This window comes from Bombus terrestris, chromosome 11 (assembly GCF_910591885.1).
Source record: "Bombus terrestris chromosome 11, iyBomTerr1.2, whole genome shotgun sequence".
Lineage (NCBI taxonomy): Eukaryota > Metazoa > Arthropoda > Insecta > Hymenoptera > Apidae > Bombus > Bombus terrestris.
This window is the reverse complement of record NC_063279.1, coordinates 9347003-9371191: the sequence shown is the minus strand read 5'-3', so window position 1 is coordinate 9371191 and position 24189 is coordinate 9347003. Positions and strand designations below refer to the sequence as shown.

The 24189-nt window shown below is 37.8% G+C and overlaps 1 protein-coding gene across 4 annotated transcripts in view; it reads left to right on the top strand.

Annotated features, from left to right (window-relative positions):
- The window catches only part of LOC100650970 (nephrin), a 484892-nt gene that overhangs the window by 438058 nt on the left and 22645 nt on the right, over positions 1-24189 (top strand). For all 4 annotated transcript variants that reach the window (XR_002308146.2, XM_003398914.4, XM_012313714.3 and 1 more), the window contains exon 4: positions 17710-17898. Coding sequence is in view for 3 of the 4 variants with exons in the window: in XM_003398914.4 (XP_003398962.1) it covers positions 17710-17898 (189 nt within the window). In the remaining variant the exon portion in view is untranslated. The remainder of the gene's footprint in view (positions 1-17709; positions 17899-24189) is intronic.

The following is a 24189-nucleotide window of genomic DNA, read 5'->3' as shown; positions in this document are numbered from 1 at the left end:
TTTGCATACATTCCACTGTTCCACCAGCAATTATGCATAATTATACGCGATTATTATAGAGTGCAAAAGGAAAGGGCGCCTTGGACGCGATTAACAACATTTCCATCCGCGGGCAAGCTCTTTAACCTTCAAAGAAGCTATTTCGAAATTACATGGAAAATAGATCGAGAGGTGAACATCTAAGCGAAGAATTAATTCATTAATATGTAGAAAGATCACGCGTTCTATGGAGAAATTTTAAGAGACGTAACGAATTTCCTTTAGAATATTCTCGTTCAGTCTGAAAGATAAACAAGCTATTGGAATTCTTTTCCAATAAAGAGACGAGGTAATTTCTAAACGTTGAGGAATTAAAACATTAACGCTTGTGATAAAACACTGTCAGTTTAAATACGTAGCTACAGCTTGAAACAACGTAATTTGTGGAAAATGCTCGATAACAGCGAGAATTAATTAAGGGTCTCAAAGAACGGGTTTGCAGAGGCAACTTGAAAAGAAAAAAAAAAAAAAAAGAAAAAGACATGTTTCACACAGGGTTTTATGAAAATGAAGCTTGCGAGGAGCAAAATTTTCAAGGGAAAAGGAATTTTTAATTTTATAGAACGTACTGGTTTCGTTGTTCAACAAGATTTCGAGCTTCTAAAATGTCAAATTTTCCAGTTATGAAATTTCCAAATATTTAGACTTTAAAAACTAATTTTGCAAAATGTTCGAATAATCGGCTTTCGGATATATCCTGGTTAACGATTTATGTATCGGGAAAATGCGATGATAATATAAAAGATATTGAACTGAATTGTTATACGGGTTTATACAGATTTTGATAGAAAAATATAGGAAAGGGCAAGCCAATATTTGTCGCGCGAAAATTTACGATTAATTCCACCAAAAGGCTGTATTGTCGTGTGACATTTCGATATCGATTGGTATCTCCAAAGAACGTTCCCACCGAATACTCAATTTCGTCGGTACGAAATTTCTGCATTGCATCGAAATTAATATTTACGAAAGCAAAATGCGCAGTCGAACGGCCCGATTGTATTTTTGTCGGTGGAAATATCAAACGGTATATCAACAACCGTTAAATTCCGCCTACGCATAATTATTATTATTCGTGATAAATCTTGATTTTTCAGTTCAATGTTAAATAATTGATAAACCAAAGGATGTTCGATCGTTTACGTGGAAAATGCATATCCGTAAAAAGTGGCTCTGAACTTACAAACAACAAATGGATTCTTGTTTAAATTCTGAGAATGATGTAATTGGAATATTAATTCTAATTATGATTATATATATAAACGAATAAAATTTTTCTTGACGTATAATTCTATTGAACGTAATATCTATGTGTAAAATTATATATGTAGAATATTTCTATATTAGGTGTATTAAATATTTGTACGTTTATCTATAACTTATATGCCATTTCATCTTCCTTTCTATTTTCAAACAGCATAGATTTGATAGATTGTCGTATATGAAATAATCGATTGCACAAACGCGTTAAATCCGTCAGAATTCTGCTGGCTAAATGTACACGCCGAATAACATTTATGGTACATCAATTTAAAGCATGCAACTAACCGAGTACAGCGTACGATCGATGTTTTGTCAATTCTTCTGTTGCTAAATGACAGATTGTGTATCAAAGCGAGCCATTGATCAAAATGAAATTCGGCTATTTTCCTTATGCGAGCTTAAAATTGAAAATATTTTACTTTATTACAAAATAGTAGATGCTATATCGAGGCATACCAGGAATTAGAAAATCTATATATTTTAATCTTGAACGTAACCTAGGAAAAACTAGGAAGAACATTCGAGGAAATCAAAGAATTCTGGCTATGTAGAATACGTTTAATAATTATAAAATATATTTAAAATTAACTTCTATGATAACGAGATTAAAAACTCTGGCGCAACATACAACAAGATAGAAGATTCCTAAGCAAAAGAATTATTATATTCCAGATACTAACAGCCTGAATAACGAACTTACCTCGTCTCTCACAATTAACAGTTTAACAAATATTATTTTCCACCAAACTGTAAACTTCGGAAGCAAGACAATTTTATTAAAAACTCGAGCTTCCAGACAACCTAACGTTTTAACAAACATATTTGCTATATTTCGCGTGCATGGATTCGTATGCAGGAAAAATACGCGTCGGGAGTAACAAAACAGAAGAGACAACATATTAAATAACCACGCCTGTTCGAAATCGTCCTCACAAGAACGCATCTACAACGCGGCGTATCGTTTCAAAGCGTGCGCGATGCTTTCAGTTAATCATCCCTCTAATTACAACGATCGGTTGAACTTTCGCGTTTACACGGTGGTCTCGTGGAAAACAGAGCGCAGACAGAATTTTAATTGGCCGACGCGAAAGGTTAAATAAAAACACGCTGAACGAAGCGGGTCTCGTTGTCGTTTTTCCACACGTCCCTACCTCGGGAGCCACGCGCTTTAATTTCCTTCTAACTTGACGCGAAGAAACTTTCGCGAGAGTTTGTTTCGCTCGCAAGGTGTCCATTTTCGCGAATCGATCGTGCTTTTCGAGAGTGGCCCTTGATCCTGCCGTACTTATCGTATAGCGAGCAACACTGACGGGAGAGAAACACGTGGAGATCGAATGCAAATTAGCGAGAGTCGCCAGGAAAATGTTTCGTTTGTCAAAGCGACGTTTCGCTTTGAATGTCCCAACGAACAAATCCTTTGACGATTTCAGTGGCCTCGGTAATTTCTAAAGCGAGCTTTAATACTTTATTTCGCCCCTCCACCTGCATGATTTTTAACGTTAAATAATCTCCCGTTACATGGGAAATTTTTTCCCCGAGAGATTATCGGGCACGATGAAAACAAAAATGAGATAGCAAGCGTAATGGGACACGAGTATGTAATTTGGAAAATGTTTATTTCGTTCGGTAATATTTATACCGGTCTATCCCGCCACGTTATGAATCTCGCGAGATAAATGAGTTTTTAGAATTAAAATATTCTTTGCATATAGAATGTTTTTGAACGATCGTGGGAAGGAATTCAGGCTCGTGTAATCTCCCTATAAAACCATTAACATCGTATTTTAAATACTCCTCGTATCATTTGAAACGAAGATGTTCGAATGCTCGCGAGTAGAAAGCTGGTCTCGTTGCTTATTTCGTGCAGACTCAACCAATCATATAGATAGGCACATGTACGAAGAACACGGTACAGCAACGCGTAACGGTGACTCTGTGTGTCGATCCGCTGATCTTCTTTCGTGCAACGCACAGTACCTACCTCATATACTTCGATATAGAGAAGAGAAAATAGGAAAAGCACGTCCGACGAAAGAAGAAAATAAGATAGAAGAGGAGGTGAGGAAGAAGGAGAAAGAAAAGAAGAAAAAGAGGAAACAAATAAAAACTTTGAGTTTTAAAGCTGCTTTCCTGTAAAAGATACACAATATGACTTACTATGTTCTTCTTTAGAAGACTATGGAGTCTTCGTATTTATTTGTTACTACCGCAACAAATTTTTATCTACTACGAAAGAAGAGAAAAGAAAAGAAAGTGCGCTAGGAGTAATATTTTCTAATACACATTTTTCACGTTCGAATCGAGACAACTCGACTCCTGTTCGAAGAATAGAAAACTTGTTCTTCGATGACTCGATCAACACACGAGGAGAGAGGGACAAAGGGAATAAACGAAGAATAAATGAAACGAAAGAAAGAAAAGAAGATTCACGGGGAATATTTCCAATGCCTGTTGACGGAGTTATCCACAATTAAGGCGCGATCGCGATAATCCGTTTTCACGACGCCGTTTAAATTGACCGCCATCCCCTCGGCTACATTTAATAATCTCTTATCGATGCAGATTGCGCACGATACGATCTCTTTTTCTCAATTACGATTTTCCATTTCACGGGAATAGGACCGGTGACCAGTTAATTCCCATTTGACGGGGAACGTCGGAACTCTAACGTGGAAGGATCGAAGAAGGGAGCGAAAGCAGCGATGGAAGTAGTTGAAAAGTCGAACGAGCAAAGGGATGCCATTTAATCTAAGGAAGAATTTCGTTTGCCAACGTTTGGGAAACTTTGGAAACGGCCCGCCCCGTGGTTATTATGTCAACTAATTACTCTCGATATCGTCATGACGAGTCCTCGTCGCGACACGCTCGAATAATGGCATCCCCTGGCATTTCCAATAAAAGGATAGATAGATGGAAAGCATCATAATTGATGGATTATCCTAGACATATTCTTTTTTCTCTTATTATTCGTCGATTCTCTAAATATTCGAGAGTTTAAAACTCTTAAAAAAATTATATTTGGTTTTAAAAGCGTTTGGAAGATTGAAATTCTTGAAGTGTTCATCTCTGACCTTAACTTAATATCCGAATATTTAAAATTCACGTGAAGTCCGTCTTTCGTTAAAAATATACTAAATTGCGCGAAATTAATCCTCTGCAATATTGTACGCGTCTTTGAACAATTTTAAATTTGCACTTAAAATAGAATCTCCGATAGATTCTGTGTAATAGACGATCTTTCGGGTAAATTAAATTGACAAACTGAGAGAAATTTCGAATTTGACTGAATAATTTTCGCAAAATATATTTCTATATATTTCTATATAAAATATATTTCTATATATTTCTATATAAAAATCTTAAAGGAGAAAAGTTATTTCATATATCGATGTAAAAGGTGGATAAAATATATAAGTCTTTACCAGAATTTTAAAAGGGATGAATTAATTCTGCGGATGAATTAATGTATTTTTAATGGAAATTAATTGCGCCCAGACAAATAATCGTGAACAATTTTTATGAGAATTTCCAGCTTCGTGTACCCCTCGCACAAAGTAATTACTTTCCGAATTATAAAACCGGAACAATACCGTGCTAATTTTTAATATCGCCTTAAATTGAGAAACATAATCACGATCGATAAATTTGATGGTTCGATGTGCTGGTTGTTGTAAAATGATGTTTCAACGGAAATGGAAAGACACGTACGCGAGACAATTTGAATGTCAACGTTTCTACGGGCAACGTTCCTTTCACAACCAGACAAACGTTACTTCATAGTAAAATAAAATAAACATTAAGTACGTGTTTCCCTCTAATGCAACTTTTTCATAAAACGAGGTAAACGCAGGAAGCTTTTCTACGCACGATGAAAAATTTCAAGGCTACAGAGAAGCAGGTATAATTTCACCAAAGTTATTACAAGCTGGCTTCATTACACTCTGCATTTTACAAAATATTTCTCGTTAGAGGAAGAAAAAGAAAGAGAGGGAAGGAAAGAATGACGTAACTTTTTTATTTCGCAAAAGATTCCACGTTTTCGACGATCTTAAAAATAGAACGAAGTATTTAACTCGTTAACTGAACGATCATCGGTCCAACCACGTTACGCTTTGTTCGATAAAACCATCGAAGACGATTTCCCTAAACGAATTAAAAACGAAGCATAGCTTAATGTTGCATGAAACCGATCGAAGCTCTTTACCATTCTCATTACTCATCGTAAGGAAACAAGATACGCAATATATCGTCTTATATGGTTCTATACAGACGGCAAAAACAATTTAATTGCCACGGTCATTATAACGAACCATACGATTCATCGTAAAAGGAAGCTGTGTCTTCGTAAATCTCAGCTATCTAATTATTCCCCCCTCTTATCTTATTATCGCGAAACTCTTGTAAAAAAATTTATCTGCGCTCATTAAACGTCCAGCAAAAACCATTTAATCTGTGCATGATCCGCAACGCCAGTAATTCGCGGCTATTTCGATCGATCGACTCTCCACTCGTTCGCTATCTCAACGACGATGAGAAGAATTTTACTAGCCGCAACGCGAGGCCTATTTAATCAGAATTCATAAGACGTGCCAACCTGTGTGCTGGAAAATCTGACGAGTTATCGATTTGATAACGAATAACGTTAAAGGCGAGCTGGTAATTAAACCACGGATTGTTATGCATTTATAGGAAATTTATGCATGGGTAGAAAAATATCAAACGAAGATTATCCATCGTAATGTTGTAATATTACGTAGCCGTGATAATGTTTAGAGGAAGGAATAAATCTTTAGTATCAGGATAATATTTATCTGTCATAAAACAAATTTTCAGTTTTATTAACAAACTGCGCACGTTGATGCGTTCCTATGAAACGAAAAAGTACAAACGTATAGACAATGTGTATTTAAAAATACAGAAACGTATGGAATAGTCATGTTGCGACTTAGAAATTTGGCTTCCATTATGATATTCGCAAAACTTTTATTTGTACAAGCGAAAGATTTCTAGAAAATCTGTACAAAGTATCGTACGCATATACAGAACAACAAAAATTATTCCACGCGAAAAGAAGGTGCAGGTTGTTTCTTCCCGTAGTTCCAACGATTCAATGAACCGCCCCCTTTATTCCAGAAATTTTTATTACTCCGTGTTCCTCCCGTTTTCTTCTTTTCCTTCCTTTTTTTTTTTTTCTTTTTTCGCAAAGAGAGGGAAACTGCGTTCTGGCACGTGCAATCTTGTTTTTTTCGACGGAGCAGCGTGTTAATGAGGCCGAAGGTCCGACGTTGAATGGTTGAATGTTAGCGCAGAGAGGCAAGGCCCTCGCGTTTTCATCCCCCTTGGTTCGCTTTTCAGGCTTTGCCTCTATCACTCTATACAACTGTTCGCTGCACTCTTCCCTTCGTGTTTGATCATTGTATCTTTTGATGTTGCCAGACGCGTCTGCATTTCAGTTGACCCCTACAACACCATCGATCGATACCCTATCGATCTTCACTTTTATTTCAACGACCATGAAACCTCGTCTTGTCAGGGTTGCCGGCGTTGCGTATTAGCTACGTATCATATAAAAGTGACTAAACCGATAGAAATGATTGAATCAATCAATCAAGTTGAAATGACATTAAATTAAGGATACATTATTTCTGCGATATTTCTTCGGGTTTTTATAGTGTTAACGCCGGAACAGTTATCTGACGGGAGAAAAGTCTTCAATGGTGTTGAAGTAACTACTTCAAGAAAAACTCTACATTTTTATTTATGTATATCCATGACTATAGAGACTGCTATTACACAGAAATATTCTAAAGAAGGAGCGATGCATATTATTGCACCCTTGAATATACATTATGTTTAGGGTTGCAAGGTTTAGGGACAAAGGAACTAATAAACAGATTTCTATTTATGTTGCCTGTAGCCTCTAGCCCAAGCTAAAAGGTTCATTCCATTACTATCATAAGCTATCATCCCATTGTCTAGTAACACTAAGAGAGTAAGGATCTGAATCAGCATAAACTTATACTTATATCTTTAATTATTTCAATATACTTTTCTATTGCAAATTCATCCACTCGTTCTTCAATCAGTCAACCTCAGCCTCAACAAATGGAAAGTTTTCCATTCGATGGAACAGATTTGCAAACTAGGTTCGAAATTGTTATTTTAAATGATTATAAAAATATGTATATGGCAAGTGGGTTTGAGAACCGAGCATCGTTTTCCACAATTGTATTCTTCTTTTATTGATTAAATTCTATTCTTATAATTATGATATATTATATTGTATATTAAGTGCCAGTGAAATTTCAAAATGTTTCAAATAACGCGTATCATTTATTTGTAAAATCCAAATGGTTTCCTGAATTTGTGTAATATAAATTGTTCGATCCAATTCCACCTACGTATATCAACCCCGTAAAGTTGCATAAATCATATTGTATCGTGAATTCTCGATTAAACTCGACTTGAGGCCGACTCTGCTTTTGAATATTTACCCCGAGGATAGCTCTCCACCTGCTTGCACGAATATACTCATTCGAGGCAAAGAGATTCAACGACAAGACAGGAAAATTGCAAATCGGTATCACGATGATAACAAGACTAAGAATATCGATGTCGGCAAATCATCGTTGCCTCTTCTACGCTGAGAACGCCTCACGGCTAACTTTTAACTAGACTGCGAATCTTTCTGCGTTTTCTTAGGAGATCTGAAAGTGCAAACTTACAAGAACATTGTCCGTAACACGAAGAAATATATGAAATATTGGAGATATGCTACTTTTTATATTAATTGGCACATAGACAACATGTAATACGTTCTTAATTACATTCTCAAAGATATAAGACATGAAAGCGGAAATTTGTACAGAACGCGCATAATATGGAAAGATATGTAAGAGATTCAAAGTATACTGCTTTGCATATTAATCGGTAAATAGGTGAAACAATTTTCTGCCGAGTTTTTCTTCTCGTTTCAATTTTCAGTCAGCGACGTTTCTCACGACTGCATATAGCTATTTTCTTCGCTTCTAGTTACATTCTGAAAAATATGAATTTGCATAGAAATCCTACTATAACGATATTTATTAACCGGCGCGTAGCAATTGACGTTAAACGCCGCCCCGATTGCCTGAGACAATGGGCTGAACGTTAAACGAGTTCCGAGACAAATCCTTTTTCCTCTCTACTCTCTGCTCGACAATGAAGATAATACCGCGAATTTCTAGAGCAAATCCTCCGGCCATGCTGCGTTCGTCTTTTTACTTCCTTCCTTCGGATATTTTTCAGTGAGGCGCACAAGTTTCTTATTTAAAAAGCCTCGGACGATTATTCTTTATTAAATGTGTATACAAGAACATTTAGCCAGCGGACAATGAACGACGTCATGGATTGTTTTCAGTGTCGTTACGAATTGAAAAGAGGGACGTCGCCTGGGAAACGAGAATAAAAGATGAAAGAACAAGTGGATTTTTTCTTTGGTTACAGCATCTTGAGGTTGCGAGCACGCATGCTGCGAAAATTCTAAGCCGAAGATCGGTCAAACGTGTGATTTCGTTTGTCCTTTTGATAGCGTGTGCACGTTTCACGCTGTTAACCGATTTGACAAAGAAACGTGTCACACGACCAGATGTTGAAGATCGAAAAGTCTGAAGAACAGGTGCGGAGATTTTTCGCTGTTTGGTTTCACGCGTGCACCACCGCCCTTTTAATATCTGACCGCGTGCACTGCGCTTACCTAACGCTGCTTGTTAATGCGTTACTTACACCTGTGTCCCTGAATGCACGCGGCCGCATGCATTATTCACAGACACTTTGCATTACTTAGCGAGACATCCACTCGCGTCGATTACCATGTGGACTGGCTCGAGTTCTCTTCAACCAGCCAGAGGAACTGAAGCTGTTGTTGTTGTTTGACGTTGGTTTCCTGTCTGTTTGACGATGCTTGATTACCAAATTGACGTGCTCGCATATATTTTTGAATAGAAAGTTCGATCACGTTCATTGATCCAACGAATGAACATCTTTTTGCAAAAAAATCGTTAGTCGGACATGGATTTTTCCTCTTTACTTAGTGGTTTTGAATTGTTAACATTTGCTTTGCAAATGCAACTGGTACATCGGAACATCGTAAACAATTTTAAGATCAAACTAATTTGTCTTTCATAACGTTCAGCCATTGGCTTATTATATGATATAAACCATCAGCTACTCTAAGAAACCAATCATTCCATCGACTGGATACCACAAAACTTATGAGCTTAAGAAATACAATTAATGCATAGATATATCGTTAAAAATATTCAAATCGAGTTCTATTCTCTCCTTTATAATCCTTGGCTATTCTATTCGACCATATGATTCAGTAAGATGTCCTCAGATTTTCTCGAAAGAGCACGTCAAGTGTTGCTAATTTCGTATAAAATTCACCTAGCCGATAAATAATTTATTCAGCCTGTTTCTTCATCGACTCTTTACAACGTTCTTAACATTCTTAAATACGCACACATCAATGAAAAACGAACAAACTTATTGCCCAAACCATAACTCATGATCCGATTACAGAAACCAATCAATCGACGATCACTCGATCGAATCGATGTGGCCAACCACCGCCGAGCACTCGAACCTCCATCAACAACCAAAGAAAACAAGCTGGCCGTTTTACTGCAGTGCAAAAAGATGGTGACTCTTGGCAGACGGAAAATAATTAGTTTCCTCCCGCCGGCATCGGCAGGAAGTTCACCTCGACGGGCTTTTCTTCCTCCCGGGAAACGAACGATTCGCGCGCTTTCCCCCGTGCAACTTTTCAGTCCGCGTCTCGCTTTGTACACACCAATACCGTTTCGAAATCCCATGGCGATACTACGCTCATTCAATTATCACTAAACCCTAGAACGACCCAAGCTCCCGTCGAAACCCCTCGGCTGGTCCATTCTTCGGCTACGGAACGCAACGCGTGCGAATTCAGCCGCGATTCTTCCGCGTCTGCGTTTCATCCGCGTTCATCGCCGACCCAGCGATATTACTAGACTTCCGGCTCACTGTTCTAGAAAATGTAAAACAGCCGGCTCTCCGGTGGCAAAATCACGTTCAATTTTGTTGCGCGTCCGATAGGCAACACGAGGAAAAAGAAGAGAAGTAACGAGAGAAAGAGAAAGAGAGAATGGACGGAGGGTGGTTTCCGAGGGAAAAGAATGCGAATTGCTTCATCCGCGTGGCGTCTGGCTGAGGTCAATTCACGATGCATTTTCTATCGACGTTCTTTCCTTTCTCTTTTTCTTCTTCTTTTTACGATGCTCTTGCTCGCTTGTATTTTCGTGCTGGTTTTCGGTTTTTGTTATTTTTATCAGAGAATTATGAGCTTATCGTGTTGCACGTTACGCGCTACTTTTATACCGCTTTTTCAAGTACGCTCTATTATCTTTGATAGCTTAGAATAGCTTTCATCGATATTTTAGAGCACGCTTGGTGGTTATATCGTTTTAATAAAGAATCCAACGAAACAAAATGTGTTTCCCTTATTATATATGAAAATTTGTTTTTCCTAGTAATTCGCGATGGTTACGCCCCAACATTCTGCAGCTCTTCTAGTAAATGTTTTTCGTTTGACAAAGTGGAATAGGATTGGATTAAACATCGTAATCGATGCAGAGATCGTTTCGTCGTTGCCAGGGGTTAGAGAAAGATATTGGTTTTACAAAGGCCGGCATTGTAAAACCGTTGGTTCGCGGGTAAGTGGATTACGTACAGGACCTGTGAATTTTAATGAGCATCCGTGTACATGTTGGATCGTTTCATCGCGTAAAGTTTAAGGATGTGCTTGAAATATAAATATTCTTCTAACACTTTTATATGCGTCTACACCCAGTTGGAACAAGTCTTTCGTAGATATTCAATGCTTCTATTTAAAAATATCTGTTCGTCTGTTACAACTGGCGATATCCTCGATTGATAGTAGTATAAAATATTTGGTATAAAATTAACTTCGACTTATTCGTACGTCGATTTAAAGTTACTGTTGAGAATTGTGCATCTTAATTGCCGAAATAAAAGTAAAGGAACACTAAGGTTACACTTAGGATTCATATTAAAATAGTTTTAGATTTATTTAATAAACGATTTCCAGGATCTTCGTCGATATACATGTAGTATCGTGGAAAAGAGCCTAAGAAAAATGTCTAGTTAACCATAAACAATGTCGCGAGAATTGAGACGCCGTCGGGTCCATCCATCAATGTGTCGTCGGTCCTTCAAGTGAATAGTTTCGTAGAAAAGGCCTACGTGACCCTGGCCACGGGCCTTCACGGAACACATGCGTGGTAGAGCTAAGAAAAGACAAAGGGATGCTAGCTCAGGGGGTATTAGTTTGTTGGGAAATCGTACAGTGTTAGTTGAGGAGTCAGAGAGAGCGAGTGCAGAAGCCGGGGAGTGTGAGTGGAGGAGCCGGAGAGTATGAATCGGGAAGTTGAGAGCCGAGTATAATAATAAGACGTACGACAGTATTGTAATCAGTTCGTTCTATTGAATATTACTTGTTAAACCAAAACATCATTACTTGTCTTTACTCTAAGACCCATTAAGTTACATACATTTGCACGCGTCTCAGCACTCTCTTCGTCTCATCATCTTCCATACCAAACTGCGGAACCAACGGAACGGTTACATTCGTCTGATTTTCGAGACACCGCGCACACACATACTTCCACACACTCATATTCTAGTCATCTAGTCTAGCACATAAAATTATACATATCTCAATAGTTACATTTAAAGAATGTTATTACAACCGAAGAAATGCTCGACGTTTTTTAGATTGTAATGTATAACACGTCTTTTGGGCTGTGCTTCTAAAGGATACATTTCACTTGATTTTATTTCACATCATAGCGTTTTTCTTTGATACTGTAAAAATGAATATTCTATACGATTGTAATCATAGTTTACGTAACGCGAAATGTATTTAATTGTTAAACGTGTTTTGTACGCGATGTGAAGTGTATTAACACATTCTCCATAATACGAAATCGATTAGAGTACCACGGAAGTTGACCAAAAAGACTCGTATTTCAAATGATGAAAAAGTACCATCGACATACACCGATCAAATAACGTAAATGTAGAAGTGAATTGAAATGTTCGAAATTCATCTGGACGGTTATTTTTGTGTGATCGGATATCCGAATTTCCATCTCGTTTCGCTTTGAACTTTCGAAATTTAATCACTTAAACCATTTACTCCACGCTTTATTAAGAAAAGAATCGTTCATTTTTTTCGCCAAAAAGAGATGCAGGAATCTCATTGGAATCGCTTTTCCTAATAACCAAGGACATGTGCCTCCTTCTTATACGTACAAAAATATTTCCCACGAGATAAAAAGAACATTAAAAATCAATATTTCGAAGTATGATTTTAAATTATCTTGTATTGTATTGTATTGCATTTGCATCCAAGCAATCAGCATGAAAACTGTGCGTAGAATAATACAGATACGTCATGCAATCTAACTGTATTTTATTCTTCAAGAACGAACCAAAGTCTACCACAGTGAGAATTAGAAAGAAATATTAAAGTTTATTATTAAACTGTGGTTCTTGGTCGCCCTGCATTCGTCAAAAATATCCATCAAAAATTTCACGTCACCAATAGAACACGACACTGCTACGATAATTACTACGCATCAACCTTTCAATCAAATTATCTATCGAGCAAAGATATCTATAGCCTTAGAATGAAAAGTTAACGAGGACTGAACTTGCAACACATCGACTTCCACCTTCTCAAATATAAAAGATTATTACAAAATTTATTTTCATCGAACACAATTTATTTTAATCGGAATAATCTAAGACCTAATGAGACGATATCCAGTAAGAAATAAATAAAGCGGCTAAAAATTTCCAACCAGAGATAATCGCCAAGACTTACTTGGAATGCCACATATGCGAGTTGGTCAATCCAGATCTTAAAAGAGCAGACACATACGTATCCGCTGAAAGGAAGAAGCCACCGGTTGTACATACACTAGACGCGTGACAAGAAATAACAGTATACCGAAGGAAGAAGCTAAGAAAGATATAACAGCAAGGAGGAAGAAGGAAGAGGGGAGAGATTAAGGGGTGGGAAAAGAAGCGGCCGTTTAAGTGGCGACAGAGGATACGGAGGATGGAAAACACGGTCTCCGTTAATGCCGTTATCGCGGTGGACAACGAAGGGAAATATGGTGGCTATTATTCGCTGAATAGCTTTTGCCTTGCCGCGTAACTCTGGCGGTGAGGACCGCCACTGTGTTTCATTTCTCGTTCTTTCGGTTGCGCCAGACCAAATAGAGTTTAGAACGTCCTTCTACCGGTTGTTTTTGTCCTTTGGAATTGTCCACCGTCTTTGGAAGCGAGCAGCAGATTACAGAAATCGAGGAGCAACTCGAGAAAAAGGAGGCTTCATTTTTCCTCACGACTTGCTGCACGAAGAAGGTGCAGGCTTTTTACAACGCGACGTTGTCCGACGGTTTGTGCGCGTGTGTATATCGAGGCTGACTGTTATCGATAGCCCGACCTCTGTCCCTGGTCCAGGAATTAGGACTGTAATGCGATAAATTTTCACGAGCGAGCGGACCGACGCGACTGAAAAAGCGTAACCTCGTTTGTCCGGCCGGAAGTTTCGCCGGAACGACTGGACCGGCCAACAATAAATTCGGTAATTGAAGAGGGTTCCGCGCGGCCGAGCCCTGGTAAACGAGTGTCGAAGAAAACGACAGAGCCTCGATGATTTCAATGTGTTATCCGGCTGATTTGTCACGTTGGTGGTAACAGGCGAGAAAGAATTGCTGGTATTGATGCATGTTTGTCGTTTTGTTTGTTGGTCAGCCGGAAAACGTTACGATTTATTTATTTATTTTTGTCTTTCTTTTTCTTTCTTCTTTTTTTGTCGATGTATAGCTCGTTCTTTTTAAATCATCGTGTCTAATAGTAGATTTAATTTGTAATTTGTTTGATTCTGGAGAAACAATCTTACGAGGAGAACGAGTCTGTTAATTAGCAAATATAATATGCAAATATAAGAAATATATGATATCAAAATATACGAGCAAATATGCGAATACGATGTTGAAATGATTCATAATTTATACGATGATCAAGAAACTTCTCCTACCTTTCAGTTGTTAAATATAGTTTTTAATTCATTGTGTATTTTGTTACGACTCGCGAATTTGACGCAGACAGCGACAAGCTTTACAACAGACAAAAAATACATAAAGTAAATAGCCATTGTTCTTCCACCAACCTCATCCTTCCTCGCTACATACAAAAAGAAAAAAGAAACGATTATATCAGCTTGACCGAAGATACAAATTATGTTGTAAAAGAAAAATAGTCATAAACTATACTGACCTTTCACCAACTTTATCCTCTGCTCGTCAAATACACAACTAACGATATCTTTTACCGTCACGTCAATCTACCTGAAGGCAAAAAATTAATTACAAAAAAAGGAAGAAAAATAACGTCCAGTAGAAAAAAGCACAAAAGTCTCTAAAGCAAGTAATCGTACACAATTCTCGTAGCAATTCCAAGTTCATCAAACACACAATTCACTACAACCCTCGTCGAAAACCGAACCATTCTACTGTCTAACCAAAGAAAATATAGCTCACCAAACAAGCTCATAAAAAGCAAGCTTTCGAGGATCTTCCGTTAGCCAAAACGAATCATAGTTTTGGACGATGGTGAAGGAAGAGACGAGGAAAAAGTTCGCAAGTTACATCGAACTGTGATGGAGTTAATTTCCTGTCCTGTCGACGCGATAGATAACAGAACGGCGTGGATACGTGCATGAAGAATTCCATGGATGGTAATCGGCGAATCAAGGGCTGCTCGTCATCCTGTATCAGCCTGGCGGTGGTTATTGGTCGAAAACGCATTTTTCAACCGTCGATAGCCAACTTCCTAGATAGAAACTCTTCGACGAAGCGCACTGCCATCGAACGGATCGAAAGCACGTTGCATCCGAGCCAAATGAAGTGGCAAATAACCGTTATGTCGGAGTTTCCTGGTCAATGCGTTTGTGTTTCCTTTTCCTCTTTCTATCTCTGCCCCATCCGCCCACCCCTCCACTCGGTATTTCGCATTTCGTTGGTGGATCGTTGCTGTGGCGAAACTCGAGCAGAAACGTTGCCTGATTTTTGTGAACGATTTTCTTCCAGTCTCTCCGGTGTTCATCGACCATGGTCGATCCGTGGTTTATGAAAAGGAAAAGCCCCAGTTTGTAAAGGAAAGAAAGTATGAAGAAAGAGAAAAAGACAATAATATCTACTGGGTTGTCCAGGATATTTCAGTTGGTTCCGATGGTTTAACGAAAAGTACGTATTGAGGAACAAATCGGATATGAGACGAAGAATTTACTGATGTAAACGACGTTTCAAAAGTGTCAATTTTGTCTTAAGGACAAGAGTTATTTTGTATCTTTTGATATAGACACTTGTTGTCGTATTCTTGCACCACAGTGCAAGATAGATTATGGTGATACTGTTTAAGTGGAAAAATTGAAAGGAGGTACCTTCAGCTGTGTATATACGATACTTGATACGATAATTAATTTGCTTCTAACTTGTAGCTTTGATGTTATATATTAGTAAGAAAATTCTAAATGATAATTTAAAGGAATTAAAATCAAAAAACAAATTAATTTATTACAGTTCGAATAATGAAGATCATACGTGTTATTACATCGCTAAATTCTTCTATCATAGTATAAGAATATGGCAAGAAAAATATATGATGTTATTTAAAAAGTACAAAATCCTGTCTTCTTCTTTTTTTCTTTCCTTCTTTTTTTTTTTTTTTTTTTGTTTTAAATGATACCATTTGAAAATCGTTTTCACATGAATAAATCCTTTATTCGATACCAACGAGCTTCTGTTCAAAACACTTTTGTTAGATTACCAGAAGCAACTGGAATATGGCGACCAACTCGTAGACCACCTTCTTCCACATAGGAAATAAAGGGAAAAGAGGAATCGAGATAAAATGATGAGAAATGAAAGACATCGAACGTTGAATGATGTTGAAATACGTTTCTGTAATGAATAAATGGGTGTTGTCGATTCGATGAAAGAGAGAAAAGATTCGTCTAAGATGTATAATACAATGTGGAGATTTTCTTAAACGAAGCCATAGATTACAATTTTTCTTCGCTTCTTTGACGTTAAGAAAAATGAAATGGAGTGAAACTAATTTTTCGTTCGCACAAAGGAAGCGGCGGTTTATATTTATCTGCTCGGTAGCCGCGATCGTATCTGGAACGGGTATTAATAATGCAAAATGATGAAAAAGACGTCGTCGTCCGTTTACCCGTTTACCAACGCCATATCGATTACCGGATGTATCGACGAAGAAAAATTGTGTTTATCGTGAAGCTACACGATCGTTTTTCTCTCTGTTTGAATTTGAACACCTAGATACGACGACATAAAGTCGTCGAATATATCGTTTGGTATTCATCTTAATCTTCCTTCTCGTGATGCAAACGAAGGGATTAACCGATGAGTTCGAGCGGAAAATGGTACAAATAAAAAAGATGTGTAATTTAAGAGAACCGTGGAGAAAGTTTAATCTTAACAAAGAAACTTGGGAAGTTTCAAAAATTTGATTATATTACCATACTGGCGAAGTTTATGCAAATTCATATTCTCACGACCGTAATTTAAAAAATGGAACGTTGGTAAAAAGATTAATTGATTGTGAAAAAAAATCGCTTGATATTTACGTTACAACTTACGAAAGTCGCGTCGTCGTAGATTAGCGTCAGTTTCGACGTTTCAAACACGTGAAAAGTGGTTTTCCAAGGTACAGGTCTGGCTCGTACTTTACGATATGTTTGCTCCAACATAGAATTCTTGGTAAAAAAAGGGGACTTAAACGCGTGGAAGTTAGTTTTTAACTTTAGACTCTCGAAGAACAGTTTTTCGTTTCTCGCCAACTTTTTATGTAACGTTCCGTTACTTCGTAGCAAAAATACCCTGTGGAACTAAAATCGCTATTTTCGCCAGCTTCGACAAGTACGTATACGCTTTCGCTCGATGCAATCCATGGATAAAAGATAGAAATAAATAACGTAACATAAATAATAACATACATATAAGAAGGTATGAATATTGAAATAATTTTGAGAAAAACCGCTGGGTTATTTTTTACAATTTTTTCTAACATTACTGACACCCGTTGAAACGTAGATTTCCATTATAAAACTAAAATCATACTATGGATATCCTATTTTGAAAATTATATTTAACCTGTCTCTTTTCCAAATTCGAGTATGTCGTAATTTCTATTGTTATATTATTACTTTAAAAGAAAGAAATTGGACACAGTTTTCTCATAGACTAACGTATTTGATCGTCTGTGTTACAGCACGACCGCAAAAAGTGGAGATCAGCAACTACCCGAACAAGAAGAAGATCGAGGTGAAAGTTGGCGAGTCCCGTCGTTTGGAATGCGTTGTTCGATCGGCGAAACCAGCCGCCTCGATCGTCTGGTATCGTGGAAACGTTCAGATCAAAGGAGGTGACACGATGATTACCCCGATTTCTATCGAGGGTGGTAAGTAAATTCATTGTTACCTCGCTATTCGAAACTCTTCTAAAGTCGACGAGGAGGGTATCGTTCCTCTGACGCCAACTTTTCTTATCTTTCATGGAAGAATCGACGAGCCTCGATCTTCTTATCTTAAAAAGGGAATTTATATCGAGGGGGCTTGTTACTCTGTGGACGCATTTGCATGAAAACACGTGTTCCGAACTTTCTCCGAGAAGAATTTTTTACAAAGAAAGGCCTGTTTGAAATATGATGGAAATTACATGGAATAAAAGAAATATCAAAAATGTTTATAACAAAGAATCGGAAGATAGAAGGCGCTTGTAAATTAGCCGACGATTGCGATAAAACGGAAGAAAGAGGGTACGAAAAAGGGGAAAACTCGAGTCACGACAAGATAGATCGGGTAGAAATAATTGACGGAGTACTGACAGACGAGACACGACCGAGACGAATGAGATTTCTTGCCGAAATTAAGTCCAACCCTTGTACAATCTCCTCGAGCTATGATTAATCTTTGTTTACTCAATCGTGAATTACCAGCTAAATTTCATTTTCTCCCTTGGGAAGCTTTGCAATTCATCGCTCTTCTCATTAGTCAAATTTAGAAGTTGGAAGTCTCGTCCTTAAAAAAGGGCCACCCCTTTATTACTTCGCCTCGTTTCACACTCATTTCGATAAATATTTATCAAGCGCTTATAATATCAAACGCTGACGTATTTTTATGTAGTACAGCTATTATCGTAATTGTCAATTGTTCATTAACGCGAACAGGTTCATTTAACAGTTTATGCAATCGTATTAATATATTACAAAATTCATTCCGTGGAATATCGAACGTTGTTTCGGCTTATGCGGAAAATACAACTCGTTAATATAAATGTTACGTTCATTATCGATTTTGAGTGAAAATAAACAAAATAAAAATAATGTGTTAGTTATGTTACAGTGTAACTTTCATGTGAGAAAATAACGTTATGCGTTATATGCTATACCAGGTGTATTATTAACACTAGAACTACCACACCGGTTAAATTGACTGGTTTTACAATTTTATTTTAAAATTCATACTTCGTGTTATATTTTCTTTCTGCAATGATGTAATGACTTTCGCAATGATAACTAAAAGAATAATATAATGAATTTTATTTTGTTTTTTATGTAATCAAACTCAAAATAATTTCGTATCGAGGCTACTTATACCAATACCAGTCAAAGTGACTGGTATTTGTCAATGTGTAAAAGGATCCTGCAATTTGTTTATCGAACCCCAATTAACCAGTTTCCTCGTTTTGTGCAACTTCCCACGCGTTTTTCAAATTTTTACTGCGTACCATTCGATATTATATCAGTTATCAGGAAAATTCCAGATGCTAATACTAGAAATACCACAGCGGTCAAAATGACTGGTTCTACAATTTTATAAATGTGTCAACTCTTGTTTAAGGATCATCAGGATCCCAGATGGATCAATAATACCAAAAATGTACTACATAACATTGAATTCTTTCTGTAAAAAAGTAATAAATAAATAAATATAAAAATATTCCATTATTACGTATTTTTTAAAAACCAGTGATTTTCACTGGTTTTGGTAGAAATAGCTTCGTGTTAACTATCGGTAGTTCTATTGTTAATATTAATACGTATATAGTACGATATGAAAAAAGCGATTCTGAATACGTAAAGTTTGTTAAAATTATATGAATTAACTAAGAGGAGTCTACGAGAAAATGAATCTAACTGAAACCGAAAAATGACAAATATACAATGGAGAATTCAATGATACAAATATTAAAATACATCAGTGAAGAAACAAAAAATATATATATATAAGAAAAAATCTAGTTATCTTAATAACTAATACAAAAATTTAATAATTAATAATTGATATAATTTTTATATTACAATATACAATGCTCAGATTTTTCGTATCTCAAGATTCCAAATAGAATAAGATTCTCGAAACTTTTTTATCCAGTTTCTAATGATTCTTAGATTTGTCATTCATAAAAACAGGGATATTTGCAAAACCCACTAGATTCTTTCCGCTATCTTAAAACCACCAAGCATTCGACTCTGCTCTACGAGTTTATATACATTCTCTATCGAAGAAACTTGCAAGTTGGTCGTCATGAGAACCAAAGTATAAATTCCGACGACGTTAATCCAGAGCCGAGGGCGTCAGTCAATCGATCAGGCACAAAAGCGCCGCTTAAAGTGGATTCCCCGTGTCGATTCGGCCGAACCGTTCGCGGAATCTGATTCTCCCTTAATCCATTTTTACCGACAATTAAGGCCACGAAGAGCAGACGCGGGTCTGGCGTCTACCATCGACCGAAGTGCAATAACAATTTGAAACTAACGTTCGTAGAAAGAAGAAAACAATGAGAGGGAATAAAAGAAAAGGTGGAGGGAAGAGAAATGGAAGAGAGGTTTCGTTGCTGGTTGGTAGATAGTAGCAGAGAAGAAGGAGCAATTTCCAAACGGCAAAATCGCTTCTGCCGAGCGTTATATCGATCCTTGGACAGGAAGCGCACGAGCTTGCCGAATAAAAAGAAGAAACAACGTCGAACAGACGTCCGGGGTGGGTTGAAAAAGGTTACAAAAGATGAGTGCTGCGGGAGCAGAAGCAATAGGCGGGACACGAGGGAAAAAGAGGCCATAATGGTTCGACGAGCAAAGACCTCGAGTTTTATTTCCCGCTTCCTTCGACCGCGACGATTTTATGTAATAATTAATGAATATGAAACAGACCGGCCACAGGCCCTCCGATACAGCCAAGCCACTCGTTATCTTTATTTAAATCCTTCGAGCATCCCTTGCTGCACCCTTGTCTTCGTTTAATCAACCCTAAAGATCTGTTTATAACGCGGCCGAATAATAGCAAGAACCGCGTGCAAACACAGAATTGGATAGAATAAATATCGGATATTGGATAAGGTGGTTGGGAATTAAATTGGTGAGAGTTGTGGTTCGACATGGGGAATAGGTAATGAAGTATCGATGAAGCGTTTGATGGCGTAAATTTAATTTCCAGTCGGGTTGATGTGAGAGCATTTTTGAGAAAGGTAATGTTTTGTCAATGTAGACAAGTGGGTTAAATATGATGGTTTCTAAGGGTAATGAGAAGAAGCTGAGAAAGGAATTCCAAGGGATAATCAGTTGACAACTGTTTTTCTTTTTTTTTTATAATAAATATCTTTTATATCGTTCGTGACACTATGATTAAAAACACACTTTCTCTTAGAAGACATTTAACAATTCGTTTGAAGCGTCGCAAAACGCTGGCTACGTTACGAAATAATTAGAAAAGCCATAGAACGATGCGATTACGTTACATAGCAGTCTTCGAAGAGCAAAGACACAACTGAAAGAAAAATAGTAACCTATCATCCATCTCGCGATTATTAACGCAGTTTGCTTACGTCGCGAGTGAGCTAGAACGAGAAGAAAATACTAGAAGGGTACCATAAACGCAGCTTAAACAAAAGCTAAAAGACCTCACCATATAGTCCACATATAGAAAAGACGTAACGACAAAGCCAAAAAACGGAAATTTTCGTCGCAAGCAGTCTATGACGAAAAAGGAAGTGACCGTGTTTCGCGTATTTTTGCGTTCGCAACAAATACCAGTAGAACGAGAATCCGCGCGAGCAGAACAAAAGGCTGAAGGAAATTCAGGTCGCGAACCGTCGCGTACGCCGAGCTTTGAAAACGCCGTTTAAAGTTTCCCTTCCACTCCCCTCGGACATTTTTTGTCAAAGTGGCCACTCGCTTTGCCGGATTTGTCAAAGAACACGAACATGTCCTGCGGGCCAAAAGATCCGTGTCATCGTCCGTTTTCCCTCCTCCACTTGTTACGTCCTTTCAACGGGAACCAGACGTTTTCTGCACGGAAAACCACGCCGTCCCCGCACTCACTCGTCCCGAACTACGTTCGAAAACTTTTTCCACTTCCTTTTTTTTCCCGTACAGGATTTAAGATTCTCTTTCGTAGCCAGTTTGCATAAATCCCGTGGATGATTCCAGTAAATTTCTGTTTTTAGGATCATGTCAGGGGAAACAGATAAGACGGGGAAGTAAATCGATGCGTCTGGCTATAGAGAAGATTTAAATTTTATTGGAATCGGAAATTCCCTTTTGTAGATGCTGTCCGAATAAATTCGTTCGATGATCCAAGGAAATTCGTATTTTTAGGATTTTGTCGGGGCAAATTGATATAATTGATAAGATTGGAAAATAAATGTGAACATATGGTTTTAAATGATGGTTTCGAGATGGTTCAAGTTTCGTTAGCATAGAAATCCACAGGCAATCTGCCCAAATTTATTGTATGATATGGGCAAATTCATATTTTTAGAGCTTCGTAGACTGATGTAGATAATAAATAGATGCGTATAATTAATAGATAGATGATCTGAAGAAGGTTTAAAGTTTGTTAGAACCGAAGATGTTAGATGTAATAATTGGAGCGTTTAAAACGTGGCCCTGCAAAAGTTGGAAAAGACACTTTCGCGGTTCCTTGTTCCGAAGGATGCCTCTTGGCAGACTGTGATAAAGCTGGTAATACGAGAAGATTAGCGAGTGCTTTTTTTATTTCAGCCGACGTTCTAAATTCCTCGCATTGGCCTTAATTCGGGAAAGTAGTCCGTGGCCTTAAGCTCCATTCTGAATTTGGACCCTACGGCCGCGTAAAGAACACAGAAAATGGTCGATAGAAGACAACGTGTCCATAACATTCCTTTAAACCATCGTGTGTCGAAATTTCAAATTTCTCAATTGCAATTTTCTGTATCTCCCATTAAATATCATAACGTGTGTTAGATCGCGATACACAGAAATCGACAGTCTATTTGATAGTACCGTATGCTGCCTTGCCACGCGCTCAACAAACATAAATCCAACTATCCACCAACGTGAAAGAAATAGCTAAAAATGGACGCCATAAACGTATCCTCAAAAGCCCCGGACAAATTGCAACGCGTAATCGCTCGAACTACAGGTATCGTTCTAGACGCACACTTACCCCGTATATCGTCGGGAACGTTAGCGTAAAAGATATCAGCAGTTGCTTTCCGTTCCTTGGCGCAGTTCAAATCATTTTTCCGGGCTTGGTTTAATATTTAAACGGGGCTGCGCCATTCTTCTACCTAGTGTTTTTTAAAAGCACACCAGAGGATAACTTAATAGAGTGTCTTAGTTGCTCCATTATATCCTTTCCAACAATGCACTTCCACTCGTTCCACCCCTGCCTCTTCCTCTCTTCCACCACCACCCCCTTGGCTATCCGCCCCTCTTGCACCCCTGAACATTCCCGTTCTTTTCGTGCTGCTCCAACATAGTTAACGTTTCATGATCCCTAGGGTCGTAACTATGGTTTGCAGTACTTGTTCCAGCAGCTTGAAAGTTTTATCTACGGCCGTACAGGCTGCGTGAAGATTTTTCGTTCGTAATTCGCCTGGCTGCAACGATAAAGGCCACTCTACTGGCTGGTCCGCGACGACGATATTAATTGCGATCGTTTCTCTGCTCTTCCGTTTCCTCGTTCACCCTCGTCGCCACGTTTAGCGTCGTTACTCGTTCGTCGACGAATCAATCCTTGGGAAAAGGAAAGGACGTGTTTCCTCTTTGATCGTTTTAATCAGTAATAAGATTGTACGAGGGAGAGAGGGGGTGTGGAGGAGAAACTGACTCGAGCACACGAAGAAAATGCACCTTCCAGATTATTTATTAACGGCAGAGCGACGTTGATTCCAGAATACGACATAGCTCTGGCGCGATCTTGAAAGAGACTTATTAATATCAATTCGAGTTACTCCTCCTTTTTTCTTCCCTTCCTTCAAGCTTACAGCGAGCATAATGTTTCGTCCCTGACGTTCCGTCTTCTGTTGCTTCTAGCTCTTCCGTTATGTCTTCTGTCTCTTCCACCTGGCCTTGATTGATAATAGGGATATTGATTACGTTATTTTCAGGATTCAGGATTATATAATTTAAAGAAATATAGAAGAAAAGAAAATATTTCACAGTGCGTATGCGTGTGTCTTGCGAAAGAATCTGAGGTAATTACTACAGATGGTGTTGATTGACAGGTGTTAATTGATATTGTTGGGTCGTAGGTAATTCATAGGAAATCAAGTTTGGTTTGATTATTTCATTTTAATTTGTATTTTATGCTTGATACGATAATAATTATTATTGACTCGCGTTACCTCAAATATAAAATATAAATGAAATTAGCGTTAAATAACTCCCTATTTGAGAGTTAATATTTTATATGATTTACAGGTTTGATGG